At 46.6% G+C, this 20,939-nt stretch overlaps 1 protein-coding gene across 3 annotated transcripts in view; it reads left to right on the plus strand.

The window, feature by feature from the left end:
- The window catches only part of Dnajc5 (DnaJ heat shock protein family (Hsp40) member C5), a 44,314-nt gene extending 28,591 nt beyond the window's left edge, over positions 1 to 15,723 (plus strand). For 2 of the 3 annotated variants that reach the window (XM_020161031.2, XM_020161033.2), the window contains exons 2-5: positions 8,988 to 9,105; positions 10,012 to 10,225; positions 10,914 to 11,085; positions 11,520 to 15,723. In XM_020161031.2, coding sequence (XP_020016620.1) covers positions 8,999 to 9,105; positions 10,012 to 10,225; positions 10,914 to 11,085; positions 11,520 to 11,623 — 597 coding nt within the window. In that variant the 5' untranslated portion in view covers positions 8,988 to 8,998 and the 3' untranslated portion in view covers positions 11,624 to 15,723. Of the gene's footprint in view, positions 1 to 8,987; positions 9,106 to 10,011; positions 10,226 to 10,913; positions 11,086 to 11,169; positions 11,245 to 11,519 lie in introns of all 3 variants that reach the window. The other variant, XR_002212205.2, reaches the window with a different exon arrangement.
- Positions 15,724 to 20,939: the final 5,216 nt, after the last annotated feature.

The raw sequence follows: 20,939 nt of genomic DNA on the forward strand, positions 1-20,939 counted from the left end.
CAAAGCAAAGAAAAGAAATAATCTCCTTTGCCTTCTTTGCCATAGTTGTAGTGGGTTTTTTTTTTTTTTTTTTTTTTTGATTGGGGGTGGAGGGGAACGACTGGGGATTGAATTCAGGGCCTTATACAAATTAAACAAGCTCTCTGTCACTGAGCTATATCCCCAGTCCCCATAGTGGTAATATTTTGTGAAGCCATACCTTTTTTTTTTTTTGGTGAGAGTACTGAGATTTGAACTTGGGGCCTTTATCTTCATCCACTCCACCAGCCCTTTTTTGTGATGGGTATTTTTGAGATTGGGTCTCAAGGAACTATTTGTCCAGGCTGGCTTCGAACCGTGATCCTCCTGATCTCTGCCTCCTGAGTAGCTAGGATTACAGGTGTGAGCCACTGGCGCCCAGCTATAAAGCCATATCTTAATATCACAGTCTAGACACCGACATTGAATCAGCCTCTTGTCTTACTCAGATTTCCCATTTTCACTTTCTCTCATCTGTGAGGTTTGTGAATCACCAATTGAATTAAGATGCTAGACAGTCCCAACCTGATAGGGGCCTTCACGTTGCCTTTTATAATCACACTCTCCTCCGTCCCTAACCTCTGGCAACCACCATGCTGCCTTACATTTCTTTTTCTTTCTTTCTTTCTCTCGTTCTCTCTCTCTCTTTTTTTTTTTTTTTTTTGCGGTACTGAGATTTGAACTCAGGGCCTTCATCTTGAGCCACTCCACCAGCCCTTTTTTGTGATGGGTTTTTCAAGGTCTTGTAAACTATTTACCTGGACTGCTTGCAAACCACAGACCTTCTGATCTCTGCCTCCTGAGTGCTAGGATTACAGGTGTAGGCCACCAGTGCCCATGTGGTACTGGGGTTTGAACTCAGGGCTTCGTGCTTGCTGCTCAGGCATTCTACCACTTGAGCCAAACCTCCAGCTCTGTCTTCCATTTCTGACATTTTGTCATTTCAGAAAATGTTAAGTGAATGGAGTCATTCAGTAATCTTTCGAGGCTGGCTTTTTCTGCTCAGAGTAATTAATTCCCTGGAGATTCATCTAAGTTGATGTATACATTGGTCGTTTTGTTGCTGCATAGTATTCCGTGATATATATGTACCACAGGTTATAATTTTATTTTATTAATTGTGATTTTGTTTTGTGTGGTACTGGACATTGAATGCAGGGCCTCATGCTTACTAGCCAAGCATTACCACTGAGCTACTCTCTAGTGCTTTTTATTTTTATTTCAAAACAGGGTTTAACTAAGTTACTCAGGGTGGCCTTGAATTTTTGATCCTCCTCAGCCTCTTGAGTAGCTGGGATTATAGTCATGTACCACCATGCCCAGCTTCTTTTAAAAAAGTGTGTGTGTGTGTGTGTGTGTGTGTGTGTGTGTGTGTGTGTGTGTGTTAGTTACTGGGGTTTGAACTCAGGTCCTTGCCTAGCCATAATCCCAACCCTCTTTGCTTTAGTTATTTTCAGATAGGGTCTCATGCTAACCAGCTTTGGACCATGATCCTCCTACTCCTGCCTCTCATGTAGCTAAAATTATGGACATGCACCACCATATCCAGCTGGTTTTCTTGGTAACTTTTTGCCCAGGCTAGCCTCGACTGTAATCTTCCTATTTCCATTTCCCAAATAGACAGAATTACAGGTGTGAGCTACCATACCTAGCCCTTAAAATTTTTGTTTGGTTGGTTATACTGGCATTGAACTCAAGATTGTCTCATGCTTGCTGGGCAAGTGCTCTGCCACTTGAACCACTCCTTCAGCCCTTCTGACTACATTTTGATACCTCCTATCCAGCCTTGCTCCTCCTCTCCTCCTTCCTCCCCTTTCTGTCTTCTAATGACGGTACTCTACTCTCTACCTCTGAAGTAAACTTTTTCAGTTTCCAGAAATGAATGAGAAGATGTAGTGGTTGTCTTTTTGTACCTGAATTATTTCACTTAGCATAATGTCCTCTAATTTCATCCATCTTGCCACCAGTGAAAGATTTCATTCTCTTATGACCTAACATTATCACCTTTTTAAAATCCATTCATCCAGCAGAGGGTACCTCAGTTGATTCTATGTTTGGGTATTGTAGATAGTGGTGCAGAAAACATGGAGTGCAGGTTTGACACACCAGTTTCATACACTCAGTAGTAGTATAGCTGAGAGAAAGAAAAAAAAAGCCAAAACAAAATAAATAAGTAAAAAATACCCAACACAAAAAAAGCTGGTGGAGTGGTCCAAGAGCTAGAGCTCCTGCCTAGCCAGAGTGAGGCCCTGAGTTCAAACCCCTGAACTGCCCAAAAATGATAAAAGAAAAAAAAAAAAAGAAGCATCCAGGCAGGTCCCTCGCTGTCATCATAGGAGACAGCTCCTTCCAGTGAGACAAAGTGTGGAGGTAGAGGACAGTGACATCAGTGACATGGATGATTCTGCATAGGTTTTGGGGGTCTTGTATTGTGTGTGGGGGGGAGGGAGGGGGTGTATGTGTGGTGTTGTTAGTGCATATCTCACCTCCTTGCATTATGTACCTAGTTCTCTTAGTTTTTATTATTTGTTTGTTTGTGGGTTTTGGCAGTACTAGAGTTTGAACTCAGGGCTTTGCCTTCTGTTCTAGAATCTTAAGTTTTTAACCAAAAAGTTTAAAAAGTAAAAATTGGAAATAAGCTTATGAGCTTTTATGTGGTTTGTATAGCTCTACATTGTGTTTTAAGCTAAATATTACAAAAGAGTCAAAAAGTATTTTCATCATTGTTTTTGGGTTTTTAGCAATATTTGGGTTGCACTCAAGGCCTTGTGCTTGCTAGGCTGGCACTCTACTGCTTGAACCACGACTCCAGGCCTCAAAAGGTGTTTTTTAATTAAAATGTTAGAGCTGGTCACAGTGCTGCACACAGTCCCAGCCGCTTGGAAAGCTGAAGCAGGAGCATTCCTGGGTCATATAATGAAACTCCATCTCTAAAGGGGAAAGTATGTTAAGTAAAAACGATGCAGAAAGCTAAGGCTCTTTATGTATAAATTTTATGTAGTCCTAAGTGTGCAGTGTTCATAAAGTCCAAAGCAGCGTATAGTCATGTCCTAGCCTATCGTTTTCACTCATCACTTACTGACTGCCCACACAACTGCCATCCTGCATCTACATTCATGGGAAGTACCCAAACAGATCTAAATCTTCTGCACAGTATTTTACTGTACTTTTTCCTGTGCTCAGCTATGTAAACAGCATTCTGTTACAGTTGCACACAGTATTCACAGTGACATGCTTTGTAGCCTGACAGCAACATAGCAATCCACATGGCCTAGGTGAGTGAGCAGCAGGTTTGTGAAGGTACACTCTGTGAAGCTCACAATGACAAAATCACCTAAGGGGCACATTTCTCAAAATCTATCCTGAGTGTTACACAGTGAGTGACTGTATAAATCTTTCTAGTAAATGTGTATAGTAACTATCTCATGGTTTTATTTTCCATTTACAAAAGACTAATGATGTTGAATAGCTTGCAAGTGCTGTTGTCATCTGTATATCTTTTTTGAAGTATCCAAATCTTTTGCCCACTTAAAAAAACTGGCTGGTTGCTGGTGGCTTACGTCTCTGATCCTAGTTACTCAGGAGGCAGAGATCAGGAGGATTGTGGTTCGAAGCCAGCCTGGGCAAATAGTTCCTTGAGGCCCTGTGTTGAGAATACCCATCACAAAAAAGAGCTGGTGGAGTGGCTCAAGATGTAAGTTCTGAGTTCAAGCCCCAGTACCCGCCCCCCCCCCCCAAAATTTTTTTTTCACTTGCCTAGCATATGTAAGGCCCTGGATTTGATCCCCAGCATTACTTAAAAGAAAAATCTGTGGTTTTGTTTTGGTAATTGAGTTGTGAAAACGTTATTTATGTGTTTTGCATATGAATTATTTTCAAGATGCATGTAATTTTGTTTGTTTTCTCCCATTTCATCGCTTGCCTTTAAGTGGAACTCAACTCCTAATAATCTGCTGTTGCCCTATGTGTCAGTCTTTTCACCAGTACAAGTGGTCTTTTTGGGGGGTACTGGTGTTTGAACTCAGGTCTTCAAGCTTGCTAGGCTGGTGCTCTACCACTTGAGCCAGGCCCCTAGCCCTGTACAAGTGATTTTGATCACTGACTTACAGTAAGTTCTAAAATCAGATAGCATAAGTCCTAACTTTGTTTTTCTTATTAATATTGCTGTAACAAATCTAGGTCTCTTGAATTTCCATGTGAACTTTTACATTAGTTTCTACAAAAAGCCTTCTAGGATTGGTTAGGATTATGTTAAATTCGTAAATCAATTTGGGAAGAATTGACATCTTAATGATCCTTAATTTAGTGAATTAAGTGAATTTAGTGAATATCTATGTTTTTAGTTCTTTAGTTCTGAGTTCTTTAGGTTTCAGGTTTAGGTCTTGTATGTTAATCCTAAATAATTTATGGCTTTGGTTTCTGCTATAAATGACTTTTATATATAATAAAATTTTCTAATTGGTTGCTGCTATCAAGTAAAAATACAGTTGACTCAGAAAACTAACCTTGCAAAGAAGCAACAACCACTGAATAAATGGGCAAATGAACTGAACAGGCTATTCTCAAAAGATATACAAATGGCCAATAAATACATGAAGAAATTCTCAACATCCTTGGCCTTAAAGGAAGTGCAAATCAAAATGACATTGAGATTTCACCTCACTCCCGTCCAAACGGCTACCATGAGTAATACCCAATAACAAATGCTGGTGAGGATGTGGGGGAAAAGGAAGACTTCTACACTGTTCATAGAGATATAAATTAGTACGACTGCTTTGAAAGACAGTATGGAGGTTCCTCAAAAAAACTAAAAATAGAACTACCGAATGATCCAGCCATACCACTCCTGGGCATATACCCGAAGGAATATGTGTCAAGATATGATTAGAGCTATTTGCACACCCATGTTTATTACAGCACTATTCTCAAGAGCCAAGCTTTGGAAACAGCCCAGATGTTCCACAACTGATGAATGAATTAAGAAAATACGGTATATGGGGCTGGCAGAATGGCTGAAGTGGTAGAGTGCCTGCCTAGGAAGTATGAAGCCCTGAGTTCAAACCCCAGTACCACCCTCCCACCCCTATAATTTTAAAAATACAATTTGAGTGTGTTAATAATTACCCTTATGTCCTCTGGCATTGCTAATTCCCTTATTTCTGGTTGTTTTGTATATTCCTTAGGATTTTCAGTGTAAACATCTACAGATAGAGACAGCTTTATGTCTGCCTGAACTTTATGCTCCTTACATTTTTCTTAGTGCAATTTTTTGTTTGCTTATTTCTTTTGTTTTTTTTTTTTGGAGATAGGATCTCACAGTGTAGCCCATGCTGACCTTGAGCTCAAGATCCTACTGCCTCAGCCCTCTAGGATTATAGGTGTACAGTGTTCTAAGAGAAGACATTCAGTATTTCACTACTAAGCATGGTGTTAGCTGTTGGGTTTTTGTAGATGTCCTGTATGACTCTGAGGAAGCAGCCCTTCGATTCCCAATTTGCTGAAAAATTTCTTAATCATGAATTGATGCTGAATTTTACCAAAATCTGATTAATCTGTTGACATGATTTCATAGTTTGTCTCATTCTATTAATACAGTGAAGCACATTGATTTGTTTTGAAAATTTACTTGATCATAGTGTATGTAACTTTGTCCTATAGTTTACTAAGGATTTTTACATGTGTGTTTATCAGGGATTTTTGTTTTTGTTTGTTTTGGTAATGTCTTTGTCAGGTCTTAGTGTCATGGTTATGCTGGCCTCCAAAACCAAATTGGAAAAGTTTCCCTCCTCTTTTCTTTTCTTTTTTTTTTTTTGAAAGTGTTTTTCTGAGATTGATGCTATTCTTTAATATTTAGTAGAAAAATTGTGTAGACCTGAATGTTCATTTTCTGTCTTCCTCCCTCCTTCTCTCTTTCTCGTGCTCTCAACAACATCATTCTTATATAACCATGTGTGTGTTTTCTCACATACCACGTGAGGAGTCAGTGCTGCAGTCAACACCAGCTGGGTGTCCTGCAGTAGGATTTGGTTCTGGTCTCACAGGTGGAGGGCTCGGTCCCTAACAGTGCCAATCCCAAGCCCTAGTTTGTTTTCCCTGTGCTTCTGACCACCTGACTATAAGTCAAGATTTCTGCAGCCCCTGCACTTACATTTACCAGCTCCCTACAAAGGATATATGTTTTTTTTGGGGGGAATGGTGCTATGATTTGAATTCAAGTCCTCATGCTTGCCAGGCAGGCACTCTACCACTTGAGCCTCTCCATCAGCCCTGGTCCCAGTTTTTATGGAGGCTTCATCCCATCAGCATGAATGACTGGTTAAATCATTGACCATTGGCAGTGACCTCAGTACTGTGCACTTTCTCTCCGTGGTTCCAGTCTCTGAAAGCCTCGGCTGACTCCCCCTGGCAACCAGCCTCCCATCCGGTAGTCACCTACTTCACATGAGTTTCAGTGTGTGAGAAAGGGCTTGTAAATCACAGGGCTGTAGGAGTTGCTTCAGGAATGAAGACATAAGGCAAACACTTGAAGAAAGGATAACTCTGCTGTAGTCGTGGAGGGAATGGCAAGGGCCCAGAGAATTGCACCCAGGAGGCAAGTGTTCTCCCGCTGGGGGCTGGGGGCTCACATGGTGGTGCACCTACCTCCCAAGCTTGAGGAGAAAACAATCAGTTCTCTCCATTGGGCCGCATCCCCAGCCCTCAATTTTTTATTTTTCGTGGTACTGAGACCCTATACCTTGAGCCACTCCACCAGCCTTCTTTTGAAAAGGGGTTTTTTCAAGATAGGGTCTCACAAACTATTTGCTTGGGCTGGCTTCGAACCTTAATCCTGCTGATCTTTGCCTCCTGAGTAGCTAGGATTATAGGCGTGAGCCACCAGTGCCCGGCAGAGCCCTCAATTTTGTTTTTTTTTTTTTTTTCAAAATGTTTTCAGAGAACTAATTTGATGTTAAGTTTCTCTGTTGGTTGTTTCTGTTTTGTTAAATTTTGTTCTTTGTCAGTCAATTTAAAAAGACTTTATTTGCAGCCTTAGGAACTGCAATTCAAGAAACAGATTCAGATAGTTCTTTCTAAATCAGCTCTAATCCCCTGAATACAGGGAGGGTGGGAGTAATAATAAGCATTGACTTACTACAGGCAGAAACATTCTTTTGTGGGGACACTTTGGAGTTGAGAATAGGTGCAGAGGCCATGTGACTGACAGGGAATTGTATATACTTAGAATTTGAAACACAGACTTCAATAACCTCTTGATATGTATCCTGAGCCTCAGAGCATAATGTCAGCTGTTCCAGATGCCAGAAGTCCACGGTTCATTCTACTCAGTGCCTGCAGTGCTGCCTAAGCTCAGTTATCTAAAGGCCTCCTGGCTTTGTTTGGAAAAGCTCTTTCAATATTTTCATGTTATTATGTCCTTTCTTCCATTTCTTTTGGATTTGTTGTTATAGCTCAGGCTGGCCTAGAACTCTCCATCCTCCCCTCTCAGCCTTCCAAGTGCTAGGATTATAGGTATGCACCACTGTGCCTGTAATAGCCAATTCTGGCTGTTTTCTAGCTCATATGGTCAAATCTTAGGTCTTAGTTAATATGTTGTATTAGAGTTCTCCAGAGAAAAAGAAACTATATCTGTTTAAAAGGACACTTGTGTAGCTCACTGGTAGAATGCTTGTCTAGCATGTGCAAGGCTCTGGATTCATCCTCTAGCACTACAAAAGAAACTCTTTTTTCTAATTTCCTGCATAATTTCTTCTTTGAGCTATATGTTGTTTGGAAGTATGTAATTTAATACCAATTATTTGAGGTTTTCCTAAATATGTTACTTTTGGGTGTCTAGGTTAATTCCATTAAGAGCAGGGAATGTACTGTGTATGCTTTTAATCCACTAAAGTTTATTGAAATCTGTTTTAAGACCCAACATGGAATGTCCTGGTGAATGGACAGAATGCACTGAAAAAGAATGTCTGCTCTGAAGATGTTGGGTACTGTATACATATCAGTTAGGTCTTGTGGCTGATAGTGTTGTCAGATTGTCATTATTTTCCTGCTTTCTTAAAATCTCTTGTGTTGATTTCAGATAGGGTATTAAAATAATAATTGTCTTGCATTTTATCCATTCTGACCATTGGCGTTTTCAGTCCACTAACCTTGAACTTAGTATGTTTAGATTTACTAATTGATTTTGTCTGTTCCCTGTGTTCTGGGGGTGTGTATTGCTGAGGATTGAACCCAGGCCTCTCACTATACCCTCATTTCTTCTTCTATGCTGTTTTATCTTTTTTTTCCAGACAAGCTTTTGCTATGAAACTGGCCCTCAACTCATGTCTTCCTGCTTTAACCTCCCAGGTGCTGGGATTATAGGTGTGACCCACTATACCTGGCAGGTTTTTTTTTTTTTTTTTTGTGATACTGGGGTTTGAATTCAGGGCCTCATGCTTACTAGGCAGGTACTTTACCACTTGAGCCATTCCTACAGCCCTGTTTCGTGTTGCATATTTTTGAGATAGGATCTAGTGAACTATTTCCCCAGGCTGGCTTCTCACTGCAATCCTTCTGATCTTTGTCTCCTGAAAAATGGCACTCATTTGTTGCTGTTGTTTGGTTTGCAGTTTTGGGGATTGAACCTGGGTTTTTTTGTGCATGCTAGGCAAGTTGTCTACATACAGCCTCAGTCTCTTTTTGCATTTTTTTATGTAGAGGTTGCTCTAGGGATTACAATATGCATCTTTAATTTTCCCACCATACTGAGGGAGCAGCATTGCAGCACTTCACACAGTGTAGAAACCTGGCTCCTAAATGGATTGCTCCCTACACTCCTTTTAAGGGTTGGGGTTTCTCTGCACACATATAATCCCATGTTTTGATTCTTTGCTTTGAACACTCATAGGGAGTGAAATCCATCAGCTGCAGGCTTGGAATTTTATCCAAGCCTGAGATTACTTGTTGATAATCTCCTCAATCTTCTCTTACAGATTAACCTAACATGGCTGACCAGCGGCAGCGCTCACTCTCTACCTCTGGGGAATCACTATACCACGTTCTCGGGCTGGACAAGAATGCAACCTCAGATGACATAAAGAAATCCTATCGGTAAGAGGCCGTGCGTGGGCCAGTGTCCCCCCCAGAAGAACACAGGCCCTCATGTAGTTTTAATTTACATTTTACCAAAAATCATTGCATTTAGCATGTAACTGGTTAACAGTTCTGTTGCATCTTTGTATGTGTGGTGATCCTTCTAGCTTAAAAATGTTTATTGACGTTCTCTTAGCAACAACAACAAAAAAAACCACTTCGTAGATGTTAACAGCTGTGCACAGTCAGAAAAGGGCTGGGGTCTGCCCCTGATGAGACCCTCAGGCACAGTCAGTGCTGTAGAACTTTGCAGTGCTAAAGGGTGTGCTTGCTTTAGTACAGTGGTGAGGTGTCTTCTCTGTCCTGTTCTTCTGATTTCAATAACTTATCTCTAGGGTTGGAGGTGTGGCTCAAATGGTAAAGAACCTGAGTTCAAACCCCAGTACTGCTTAAAAAAAAAAAAAAAAAAGCCCCAAACTTACTTACAGTGTCATGCTGTAACCTAGAAGAGAGGGGGGCATTGTCACCAATTAAGGTGCCTCCAGTAGTCCTCTTGTGTTCTTGCACTACACTGCCATTATTTAACCCCTCTGTGCCTTATTCTCTTGTTAAGCAAATATGCAGTTAGCTAGCTAAGACACTAGAGGTCAGAAGTAAGACTTCCCTTTGAAAGTTTGCGGGAGTGAGTGCTGTGGGTTGAACCCAGCCCTTACTAAGTCAGGGCTCCCTTCCCATGCATGGATGGATTGGGGGAGGTTTGCCCTGAAGCCATGGCAGAGATTTATTTTGACCCTGACATTACAGACCTCTGTAAAGTTGGAGATTGAGTTGATAATGGATAAAAATTTCTTCTCCTGGGCACACTGATGGATGAGCATGAAATGCAAGACCAAGAGAGAGCCAGGAAATGGTTTTGGTTTGCAGGAAGCTTGCTCTGAAATATCACCCTGACAAGAACCCCGATAACCCAGAGGCTGCAGACAAGTTTAAGGAGATCAACAACGCCCACGCCATCCTGACAGATGCCACAAAAAGAAACATCTATGACAAGTATGGTTCGCTGGGGCTCTATGTGGCTGAGCAGTTTGGGGAAGAGAATGTCAACACCTACTTCGTGCTCTCCAGCTGGTGGGCCAAGGTGAGGAGGGGGAGCAGGCATCAAGTTGCATGACTCTGAAAGCACTGTGCCTGGTAGAATTGCATATATTGAAGCATCTGTGCATTCGATTCAGGTGCTCCACACTGGAGATATGGTTTCTTGCTTGTGGCCGTCCTTATCCCATGTACTGTGCAGTTGATATGCCAGCCTGTCCATGGCAGGTACACTGCACAGCATGCATGGAGCAGGGTCACACAGAACCATTTGCATCAACATGACTTTCTCTGATGTGTGGCACTTAAGTACTTAAAAGGATTGAGGTAGGAAATAAGCCTTTCATCATAATGTGGACAGGTTTTCTATTATCAAGGAAGATTTCTTGAAATCTAACTTCAGATTTATTTTTTTATTAACCTTACACTTTCCTTGTCTACATATAAGACCAAAGAGTAAAAATTATCCCCTTGGCTGTTAGCTGTAGGAAGCTGATTTTTGGTTTTTACTGGTCAGCACTCAGTTCCATCTTTATAAATGTCTTCTCTTTAAGCAGCTGATCTCGTTCTGTCTCTCCTGCCTTCCCCTTTCAAGTTCTTTATATGTCCTCATCTGGAAAGCATGCCCTTAGCCTGAGGCACATCTTCTGCAGCTCTTCTCCCTAGGGAGATCCCATGTACTATGGCCTGCAGTGGGCCTTGAGACCACGCAGTGCCAGAATTCTCTCCCCCAGGCCCTGTTCGTCTTCTGCGGCCTCCTCACCTGCTGCTACTGCTGCTGCTGCCTGTGCTGTTGCTTCAACTGCTGCTGTGGGAAGTGCAAACCTAAGGCACCCGAGGGCGAGGAGACTGAGTTCTACGTGTCCCCTGAGGACCTGGAGGCACAGCTGCAGTCTGATGAGAGGGGTGAGTGCCCGCCCCACGACCATGCGTGTGCGTGGGGTGGAGCCAGCATGGGCCCTGAACAGTGTCAACTGTCTTGTCAAACAGGAGGGCACTGACACTGTGCCGCGAGTGTTTGTGGTGGCAGCTGGGACTGTTGAGGTGTGAACGTGGACACTTGAGGTAAAGCAGGCACAGAGAGCTGTCCCCACCCATGAACTGTGGTAGCCATAGATCCAGGGGACCAAGAGCGGGGAGGGTGGCAGGCAGGTGGGGAGGGTTGAGGGCTGGTGTGACCTGAGGCCACAGAAGAAAGTGTGTTGGGTGGAGTTCAGCGAGTAGCCTCTCCCCCTGAGTATCTATCCAGGTGCCTGAGTGTTGTGACGTGAGGACCGTGTCGATGGGTGCACGGCCCTGCTGCTGCCCTCATACGATGAGGTTGCCTGCTTGCTTTTCAGAGGCCACAGACACACCGATTGTCATACAGCCAGCGTCTGCCACAGAGACCACTCAGCTCACGGCTGACTCCCATCCCAGCTACCATACCGACGGGTTCAACTAAGTCCAGGAGAGGCTGTGATTAGAGGATGAATCAGCACCGGCCACTGCAACCTTAGAATCATGAACTATAGTCACCAAGATGGGGAGGTAGTCACTGGCCTGCTACGGCCGTGCAGGCCCCTCCCACCTCCTCTACACCTGCCCATCCGTCAATTCTTGATACATGAAGTGCGTAGCATGCAGTATTTAAAGCAGTGTAGCTACGGTCTTCTTCTTCTGTTTTTTTCCTTTTTTAATAGCATGTATGGGTTATGTTCAATGTCTGTGTTGTGGACGTGCAGCGGCCTGGCCGCATTAACTGAACTGCCTCAGGCTTTCAGTCACGTGGGTCCAGTGATGTTCATCTGCAACTACCAGGTTCCACCCAGCCAGGTGGGCTAGGGAAGGAGGGGGCCTCCCCTTGCCTCCCTGTGCTTGCAGACACTGGAAGGAGGTGCTACCTGGCAAAGTTGTATCTCCATGTTGGCCTCGGTATCCTGAGATGGAGTCTGGTCTGGTCCGTGATTGGTGGCCTGGTCTCAAGGCTGCATGCAGGGTTCTGGAAGGAGCAGGTCCGCATCCTGTCAGGCACTGTTTGCGAGATGTTTATATTGGGCAGTTTGCACAGTGCCATGCTTACTTGGCCTCGTGGCATAGTTTTCCTGTGGTAGATCTGCTATATAGAGCATGGTCATGCCCCTCTGAGAGTACGAGCCTGCTCTCTGCACAGTGTGTCCAGCCTGGGTCTCCTTACCTCAGGGACAGATCCTGCCTGTCCCTCGCTGATGTGTTGGAGGTTGTCTGTCTCTGTTCCTGCACCTTCCAGGCCAAGAGCTGGATTGACAAGGCGACAGTCTCCCTTTTACCCCGAGTCATCCACATTCCGTCAAACACAACTTTTCTTTCTTTTTTTTTTTTTAAATCCTTTTTGGACTTTTAAGAACCACAAATGGTAGCACCTGCCTTGTCATAGTCAGAGGGTCTGTGAGTTCAACTGTGAGTGGCATATGGCTGTTTAAGTCCAGGAAAAACTTTGAGTGAGCACCCAACCCCGGAATCTTCCCCACTGTGCTTGCCAGAGCTCTGTTTAACCCACTTGCCTTCACCTCCTACCTGTCATGGATGCCTCAGGCAAAGCTGAACTTTGGGTTCCTGGAACATCATGGCTGAGCCCAAGGTGCCCCTGGCTTAGGAGGATTGGATCCCAGGGAAGCTAGTGATGTCACAGCTAGCCAGCCCAGGAGGCCAGTGGCTGGACTACAAAATCCTTTTGTTATCCTCTCTCTGGTCTGGGTGGGTGGTACCCTGAGTGAGGGAGCTGAGGAAACGGGGCTACCATGTGCCTGTGCTGGCCAGGGGTTTGTAACCACCCCACACCCCCAGCTATGTGCTGGATTTGGTACACCAAACTATAGTGGGCCAAGTTCATGCAGAACCTTCCTGATGGCTGTTGCTGACCATCGTCTGCATTTCCGTAGAGATGAAGAAGCTCCATGGCCCAGGTGAACCACCATGTGTTCCTGAAGCCCAGCCCCCACATCCCTCCCTTGTCTGTTGTCTGTCTTCCTTCCCCTCCATCCCCTGACACAGCTCAGAAGGACCTGCAGGGGGCAGGTCAGGCTAACAGAAAGTCACGAGAAGGGGCAGCAATGTGCGGACAAATCTGGTTGAGGGTGCCTGGGCAAGTCTGGTGAGACCACTGATACTGGGGCCTGTACCTGACCTTACTACAGATGTGTATGGGTCAAAAGCTGACTGCCAGATCCTTAGTGGGTTTGTCTGTTTTGCTCTTTAAAGGATCATGAAGACATTGAGTGAGGACATGCATAAAGAGGTTAGAAATAATTTGTTAGCATCTGGCTGGTGAGGTGTCACATAAGAAATTCATTGTTCTGGGAAAGGAGGCACCCAGACACCTGAGCGGTCTGGTGTGCGCATCCCAGCACAGGAGCAACAAGGCAAGAGGCTGACCAGTCATCATGGTGGCCTTTCCCCCACAATGGCCAGGATCTGTGTGGACTATGGGTAGAGTGCTGCAGTCTGGTGACGTGGCCTGTGTCTGTGGAGGCAGCCCTCCTGGCATGCAGCTCTGTGGCCCTTTCCCTCGTGTTCCTAACAGTGGCTGGGGTAAAGAGAGCAGCAGTCGAACCCAGTGTCCTGTGGAATGTGTAAGACAATAAATCATGTACAATTTGAAAAACTTGGTAAATGGGATAGTTCTCAAGGTGACAGTAGTGATTGCCCAAGGCACCCAGCTAGTAATGACTCCAGATGTCAGTACCCAGAGCCTTCTTCCTTCCTGACCCTCAGGAAGATCCCCATGCAGGGTTTTACTATGTTGGTATAAGGTGTCCCTGATTTGTTTCCCATCATACAGAGACCTGGTGAGTCTTGGGGTCAGCTTGAATCGTTTCCTAACCAAGTGCTGGCCAATCTGGATGACCCTCACGTGTCCCTAGGTGCCTGTGCTGATAACCACAGCATGAATGCCTTCCAGGATGCGCATGTTGCCAGGGGACTGCTGGGGTCTGCTGTGGAGGCCTGTCCAGTGCAGCAGGTGCCCTTGGATGCAGGCAGCTCTGACCTGCAGAGAGCATGTGGGACAGACCTATAAGGTCATCACTGCAGTTGCTGGCATATGGATTTCTGTTGCGCTTAGTGATGTGGTCTTTCCTGTCTTCCTTTTGTCATTGCTCTATTTTAAAACTGCTTTAGATATTACTGCTCAGTGTTTAGTGCAGCCAAAATCCAACGGGGACCTGTTTTGGAAAAAGAAACCAGAGTGCTCACTGTGTTGTGTTAGTGGGAAGCTTCTTTGCCATGTGTTGGCTGCTGAACTTGGCCCTGAGTCATAAAGTGATCGAGATTCTTCTCAGATGTTCTAACCCCAGGTTTAACCCATAGCGGTGTCCATTGTCCGCTGATTATTCTTCTAGGTAAGCCTTGTGCCAGAGGAGCTACCATCAGTGCAGCTGATTGGTCTGGGGAGATGGTGGCCTGGCATGCAAGCTGTCCCTGGAGGATCCAGGTGCTATATGGGCAGAGCTGGGTGGGTTCTGCCTATCGTCCTCTGGTCCTCAGTGCACCCTGCCATGGGGGGACAGCCTGTGCGTGGTGTAAACAAGTGACTGATCTCATTCCTTTCTCAGTGTTCTGAGCTGTGAACCCATGTGGCCCAGGATTGACCTGTTTTTGTTACTTGGTTTTGAACCACCTTCCTGTGGAATTGGCAAAAGCTGCATCTTTATTGTCCTCACAAGCACGGTGTGTGTCACCACATGCTGTGTGGGTCGTGGTGTATGTCTGTGTGTACATATGTGTATATGTATATATCACGCAGCAGGCCTGTCATGCTGCTGTCCAGTGGCAAATCAACAAGTACAATAAAAGTTGGCCCTAAAACAGCCTGTGGTTTCTTGGTGAGTTGGGTAGGGGCAGGGTCTCCAGGTTCTCCTGGCAAAACACAGTAGATCAGAGCCTGTTGTGTGCATAGGGTATGTGCACCTGAATGCACTGCCAAGGCCCCCACCAGCATCAGGCTTCAGCAGGGCTGGGTGCAAGGGTGACTATCTCAAACACATGTGAATCCCCAGGGGCCTCTGCCATGCTCACCTGACCCTCAGGTATATGAAATCCAGGAGATGACTAGAAACCCTCCCTCCCTTAAAATCAGTTTTCTAAGCACCAGATACAATCAGTGACAAGGCTGCCTTTTAAGGGCAGCCAGTCCACTCAGGAAAGGCAGGACTACAGGGAACTCCCTCTAGGAAGGGGCTGAACCAAGAGCCCCTTGGGCAGCATGTTTGGTGGTTTTGGAGCAGTGAGTGTGTCATGCTCAGTAAGGAGAGGAAGTTTACACTGAGGTATATAGATGCTATTTTTAAAGATTAAATGCAAGTACATGGAAAGTACTTGTCTGTGTGCTGATTTTACCCCTCTACTGGGGTTTGACTACATTGGGATGCAGGCTGCTGTCAGAGCCATGGCTGACCCTGACTCGTGTGCACCTCCAAAGGCCAGGCTGGAGGGCTGTGATGATTTCGCATGGTGACCTCCATCTCATATGTCTGACTGTTGACCTAAAATAAAGATAGCTGTTGTAAAATAAATGTTTTCACTGCAGACCAGGTGTGTGTCTTATTTAACAATCCCTGCAGAATCCTATTTTGATGAGTCACTGTGGTGACACCTGACCTCCATCCTGGATCTTCTGGGAGCCTTCACTTCCTTCTTGCCTAGACCAAATATAAACAAACACTCCTTCCTCTGGTTCTCTTTTCACCTACATTTTCTAAATACCAAGAGTAGAATGAACCTGCTAGCTAATGAAGTCCATAAGGCAAGGGTAACTCAGATAGGAGAGCCCTTGTGGGGTATGTCTGGCCCCAAAGGGTGGATCCTTGCCTCACAGCCCTGGCTGCCTACCTAGAGCAGGTCATACCCATGCGAGGGGAAGCTCTGTGATCTCCATAAACCTGCCACACCAGCAGCTGACAGCCCTTGGTCTAACTGTCCTCCCATCTACATGGCTGACCATCACCTCCTACCTGCCTCAGCTTCGTGAAACTTCCCTTATTCCCTCCACACACCCTCACTCACCTGCCTTGGCTGGCTCCCCAGGATGAACAGGTAAGTGGTCTGAAACACTTTGTAAGGACCGTCATGAATCTGCCTGACTTGATGTGTCCCTCATTCTGAACCTGAGCCCTTGTCCCTCAACAGGCCTCTGACCCAAGCTAGTAGCATCAGGTCACAGGGAGAGCCAGGGATGTGGCACAAGTGGTGGAGCGCCTGCCTGGCAAGGGGAAGGTTCTGAGTTGACACCCCAGTACTGTCAAAAAATAAATGAGATCACAGGAAGGGCATTGGGCATGGAGGCTGCCCAGCTCTGATGCAGGGCCAGCTCTTCCTGTTCCTTGGGGCAGTGGTCACTGTAGCTGACCTGGCAGTTTCCATCTCTGTCTTCCTCTGTTCTGACCATTCAGATTTCCTAGGGCTGTCCTGCCTTCCTCACCTAGAGCACCTGGACATGTGCCTGCAGCAGCTTTTCTGCCCCAACTGCCTGGAGCAGCTATGAGCTGGTGGTGACCCAAGTTGGTGGTGGACCCAGTCTTACCTCACATCTCTGGATAGGACCTGCCTTCTGCCTTCTCCCGCCTGGCCCTCCAGATGTTACAGTCCCTGGGACTGTTGTGAGGTAAGCTTTACCCCGCTTCCTTGATAGTAGGGAGAGGAGCAGGGGGCCCTAGCCACAGGTGTGAGCATAGCCTGAGACAGCTACCTTGGGCTAGCCGCCTTTGTACCTCTACACCTCTACTTCTGGGATAGGTATCCAGTCCAAGCTTCTGCAAGTGGCCGCCATGGCTGCCATCATTCTGCATACATTGGAGCACGGGGAACATGGGGAGGGGAGCATAGTCAAGACTGTTCAGGTGAGAGAAGCACCCTGACCCAGAAGTCCTCAGGTCTGATTGCCTGGTAGGAGTGCAGGGCCATCCCTGTGGTTCATGTCCCTCCTGTCAAGTGCAACCTCAACCAGACCCCTCTTGCCTACCTGTATTCTTATGTGCTCTTAATCTTAGAAGAAAGCAAAGCACAAAGCTCTCAATAGAAAAGCAATTTAGCCAAAGCTTATTTTTTTAAAAGTGTTTTGGAGAAAAAGCTAAAACTCCATTCAAACCTAAATGAAGTAACTTAATCCAGATTTTTCATAACAGAAAGAAACAACAGTGCTGAAGTCCAGTCTGTGCCTCTCTCCTCAACGTTGTGGCCATTAGCATGTCCCATTCTGTACAGTGTCAGGTGCCACAGACAATACATACCCTTAGCTTACGAATTTTTACATTAGATGTGCGACTCTAAGTCACCTGCATCATGAATTTTTCATCCAACATAGTTGTCTTTTTAAAAATTGCACATGTGGCTATACCTAGGTCTGATTCTTCCATTTTAGCTGTGATATAGATCCCTCATACAAACTGGTAATAGCTGGTCCCTGCTCTTAAGAATTTGCCACATAGGGTTTTACTTTTTTTTTTTGGTGGTACTGGGGTTTGAACTCAGGGCCTCATGCTTGCTAGGCAAGTGCTCTACCACTTGAGCCACTCCACCAGTCCCAATGATTTTGCTTTTTAATTGCTGACACAAAGCTGTCTGACTGTTGGCTACTGAGCTGTCTCTGGGGGTGGGGTTGCTGGGAATGGGATCTGGAGGCCTTCCTTTCACCTGGACACACGTGTCTCCTGCTACTACTGCCCGGAGCAGCTCTCAGCTAGTCGGGACCCAGCCTTGCCCCCACAACAGCTCTGGGTAGGACCCACTTGAATGGTTTCCCTGCCTTCCTGCTATCAGATTTGACCTTCTGAATTTATTTAATTTATTTATTTTGCAGTACTAGGGTTTGAATTTAGGTCCAACACCTTGAGCCACTCCACCAGGCCTTTTCTGTGAAGGGTTTGAGATAGGGTTAGGATTAGGGTTGTCTTGCAAACTATTTGCCCAGGCTGGTTTTGAACCTTATCCTCCTGGTCCCTGCCTCCTGAGTAGCTGGGATTACAGGCGTGAGCCACTGGCATCCAGCTGAATTTAGCAGCAGCAGCTTCCTTGCTGGGGGTTAACTAAGGGCCTTTTTGCATTGATTATTTTTTGTTGTTGTTGTTCAAATTAATAGTTTTTTATTTACATTTAGCAAAGGAGTCCAAAACAGACTGATGGCTATGGGTATAGTTTAAATGTAACGAAGAGTTAAACTATGTACATTGAGGTAAGGAAAAGGCTTTTTTTTTTTTTTATATCAACCTTTTCCTAATTTGCAATTTCTGATTTGTAGAACTAAACACATCTTTTTGCCCAACTTAATTTAGGATGAACTAATGCAATTTTTATGGTCAACCACATAAGTTATCTTTAAGGATTAAGTGTAAAAAAATTTTTTTGATGGGTGTCACCTTATTTATTGGTCAACTCGCTACATGGTTACCTTGGCTCCTGAAGTCCGGGTATGTTAGAACTCAAGAGCATTTCCAGGAAACCCAAAGGGACAAACTGGCTATTTTTGAGATAGGATCTCACCTTATTCCGGGGTTGACCTGCTTAACTGGGTGACAGGCCCATGCCACCACCTAGCTACTGGTTGAGATGGGGTCTCCCTAACTTTTTGCCTGGCTGGCCTCCAACCTAGATTCTCCCAATCTCTGCCTCCCAAGTAGCTAGGATTACAGATGTGAGCCACCACACCCGGCTTCTTAATTAGGCAGGATCCACATTTATTATTTTCCGTATTTTACCTGTGGGTGTTTTCAAGAGAAAGAAGTAACAGCAGGCCTGAATAGTGGGCGCTCAGAGTGGTGGTGGGGGGGTCACTGCGTGTCACAGCCCCCGCCCTACCTGGTATCTGGGAGCCTCGGCTCCCCACCACAGGAGGAACGCTAGGAGACAGCGTGGGTGTCTGCAAGGGGATCTGTTGTAGCTCAGTCCCTGAGGTGCTGGCCTCGGTGGCCAGCGCGCAGACCCGCCTCCTCCTGCTCACAGCTGGGCACCAGATCCAGCGCGCGGGACCCGGGGTGCGGCGTCCATGCGGGCACTTGCTGTTGCTCAGTTGACCACAGGGCAAACCCCTGGGGGGTCCGCAAGGAAGATGGACAGGGAGAGAAGTCCGGCAGGGCCTGGGAGGATCCGGGAGGCCGGGCTCGAGGGGTGAGGGTGGCAGGGTCCCTGCAGGTGCGGGCAGGAGCGCAGGGCGGGCCGCGGGAACAGTCCGCTCCTGCTGCCCCATGCGTGGGCATCCCTACCCGCCCTCTGCTCAGGCTCTGCTGGGTTGGAACTTGGGGCACTTGGAGTCCAATACCAGCCCCGCCCTCGAGACCAGGCAGGTCTCTGCTTCTAGCTGGAAGCCAGTGGGTGGGGACCCAGTGCCCGGTGCAAGTCACCACCAAAGTCACTATTGTTCCCAACCCTGCTCCTCCTTGGACCCCATCTTGGGGCAGCCCACATGCGAACTACCCCATTCTAGTCCTTCTAACTCAAGCACAGCATCCCCTTCTCTAAACTTCCTTCCCTGTCCCCAGTCCCTGAAGTTGACCCTGGGGAGCCTCAAAATCCCCCATCTTACTCTGGCTGCTGTCCATTTCTCACCTGGTGGGGGAAGCTGTCCAACCCTTCAGGGTATTGGCATCATCCAAAATGCCCTTTTCCCAGAACTCATCCTGGACAAGGGGCCCAGGAGTCCGGGAATCTTTGCCAGTGCTTCCTGACTCCAGGTAGCCCAGAGCAGACACGGTTCTCTAGCTCACCCCAGACCTCCATACCTACAGCATGCATGACCCTCCATGCATGTGGCAGCACATGTGCCTTTTGCTGAAACTGTGGCATCCCAAGGCTCCTGGCACCCCCAGACTTCCCATCCTGTCAAGCCAAGGCATTCATCATCACCCTGTGACAAGCCATGCTGGGGAGGAGGCAGCACCTCACGGGCTGACAAACCTGAGATTGACCCTGCAGATACCATTCTCAGGTTGGACAGTCCTGGAGGCACCACCCAGGGGCAGCTGGCAGAGCCAGGGCAGGTGGGCTTCATAGGAACTTCTGGATGAGTGGGAGGAGGGGCTCCAGGTCTGTATCCAGCCTGCTCCACCCCTTGCCAAGCTTTGAGGCCATCTTTTACCTGGCCCTATGTTGGCTTCTCTCGGCTTCCCTTACACCAGCGTGCGTGACACTCACCCCTCTGCCTGCACTGAACTGAAAGGAACCCAGGTGCCTGGAGGGCAGGCAGCACAAAGGCTGTCTGGCTCCCAGCCCCAAATCAGACTCTCAGAGAACTCCCTGGAGAGCTCAGCCTCAGGCCCCATCGTCACTCTGGACTAGAAGTGCCAAGCACCTGCAGCAGCTGTGCTGAGCTTGTTTTCATGAATGGCTTGGCGCTTGGAGTTGGTTCCAGGAAAGGCCAGGGATCCCTGGAGGATCCCAGGAGCCAGAGGGAAAACCTTCCTGCAAGAGTACCACCTCCAGCAATCATGGGACCCTGGCTGGAATGGGCTCAAGACCTCCCCTAATCCATGGCTTGGCCTTAGCACACCCGAGGCTGTCCCCAAATGAGACTGCCCAGAAGCACTGGGGTCTTCTTATGGATGGGGATACTGAGGTAGGACCCTCAAGGCTCTTTGCCTCAGTTTCTTCCCTGTGCCCCCACTGACCCTCAGGAAGAGGGAGAAAATCACCGTTGCATAGTGGCTGGTGCTAACTGGCATGGGAGTAACTGGGCCCCTTCCTTCCGACCTTGACCTTCATTGTGAACACGATGTGCGTGCACGTAGGTGGTGGTGGCACGCACCCGTGTGTGT

This window comes from Castor canadensis, chromosome 5 (assembly GCF_047511655.1).
Source record: "Castor canadensis chromosome 5, mCasCan1.hap1v2, whole genome shotgun sequence".
Classification (NCBI taxonomy): Eukaryota; Metazoa; Chordata; class Mammalia; order Rodentia; family Castoridae; genus Castor; species Castor canadensis.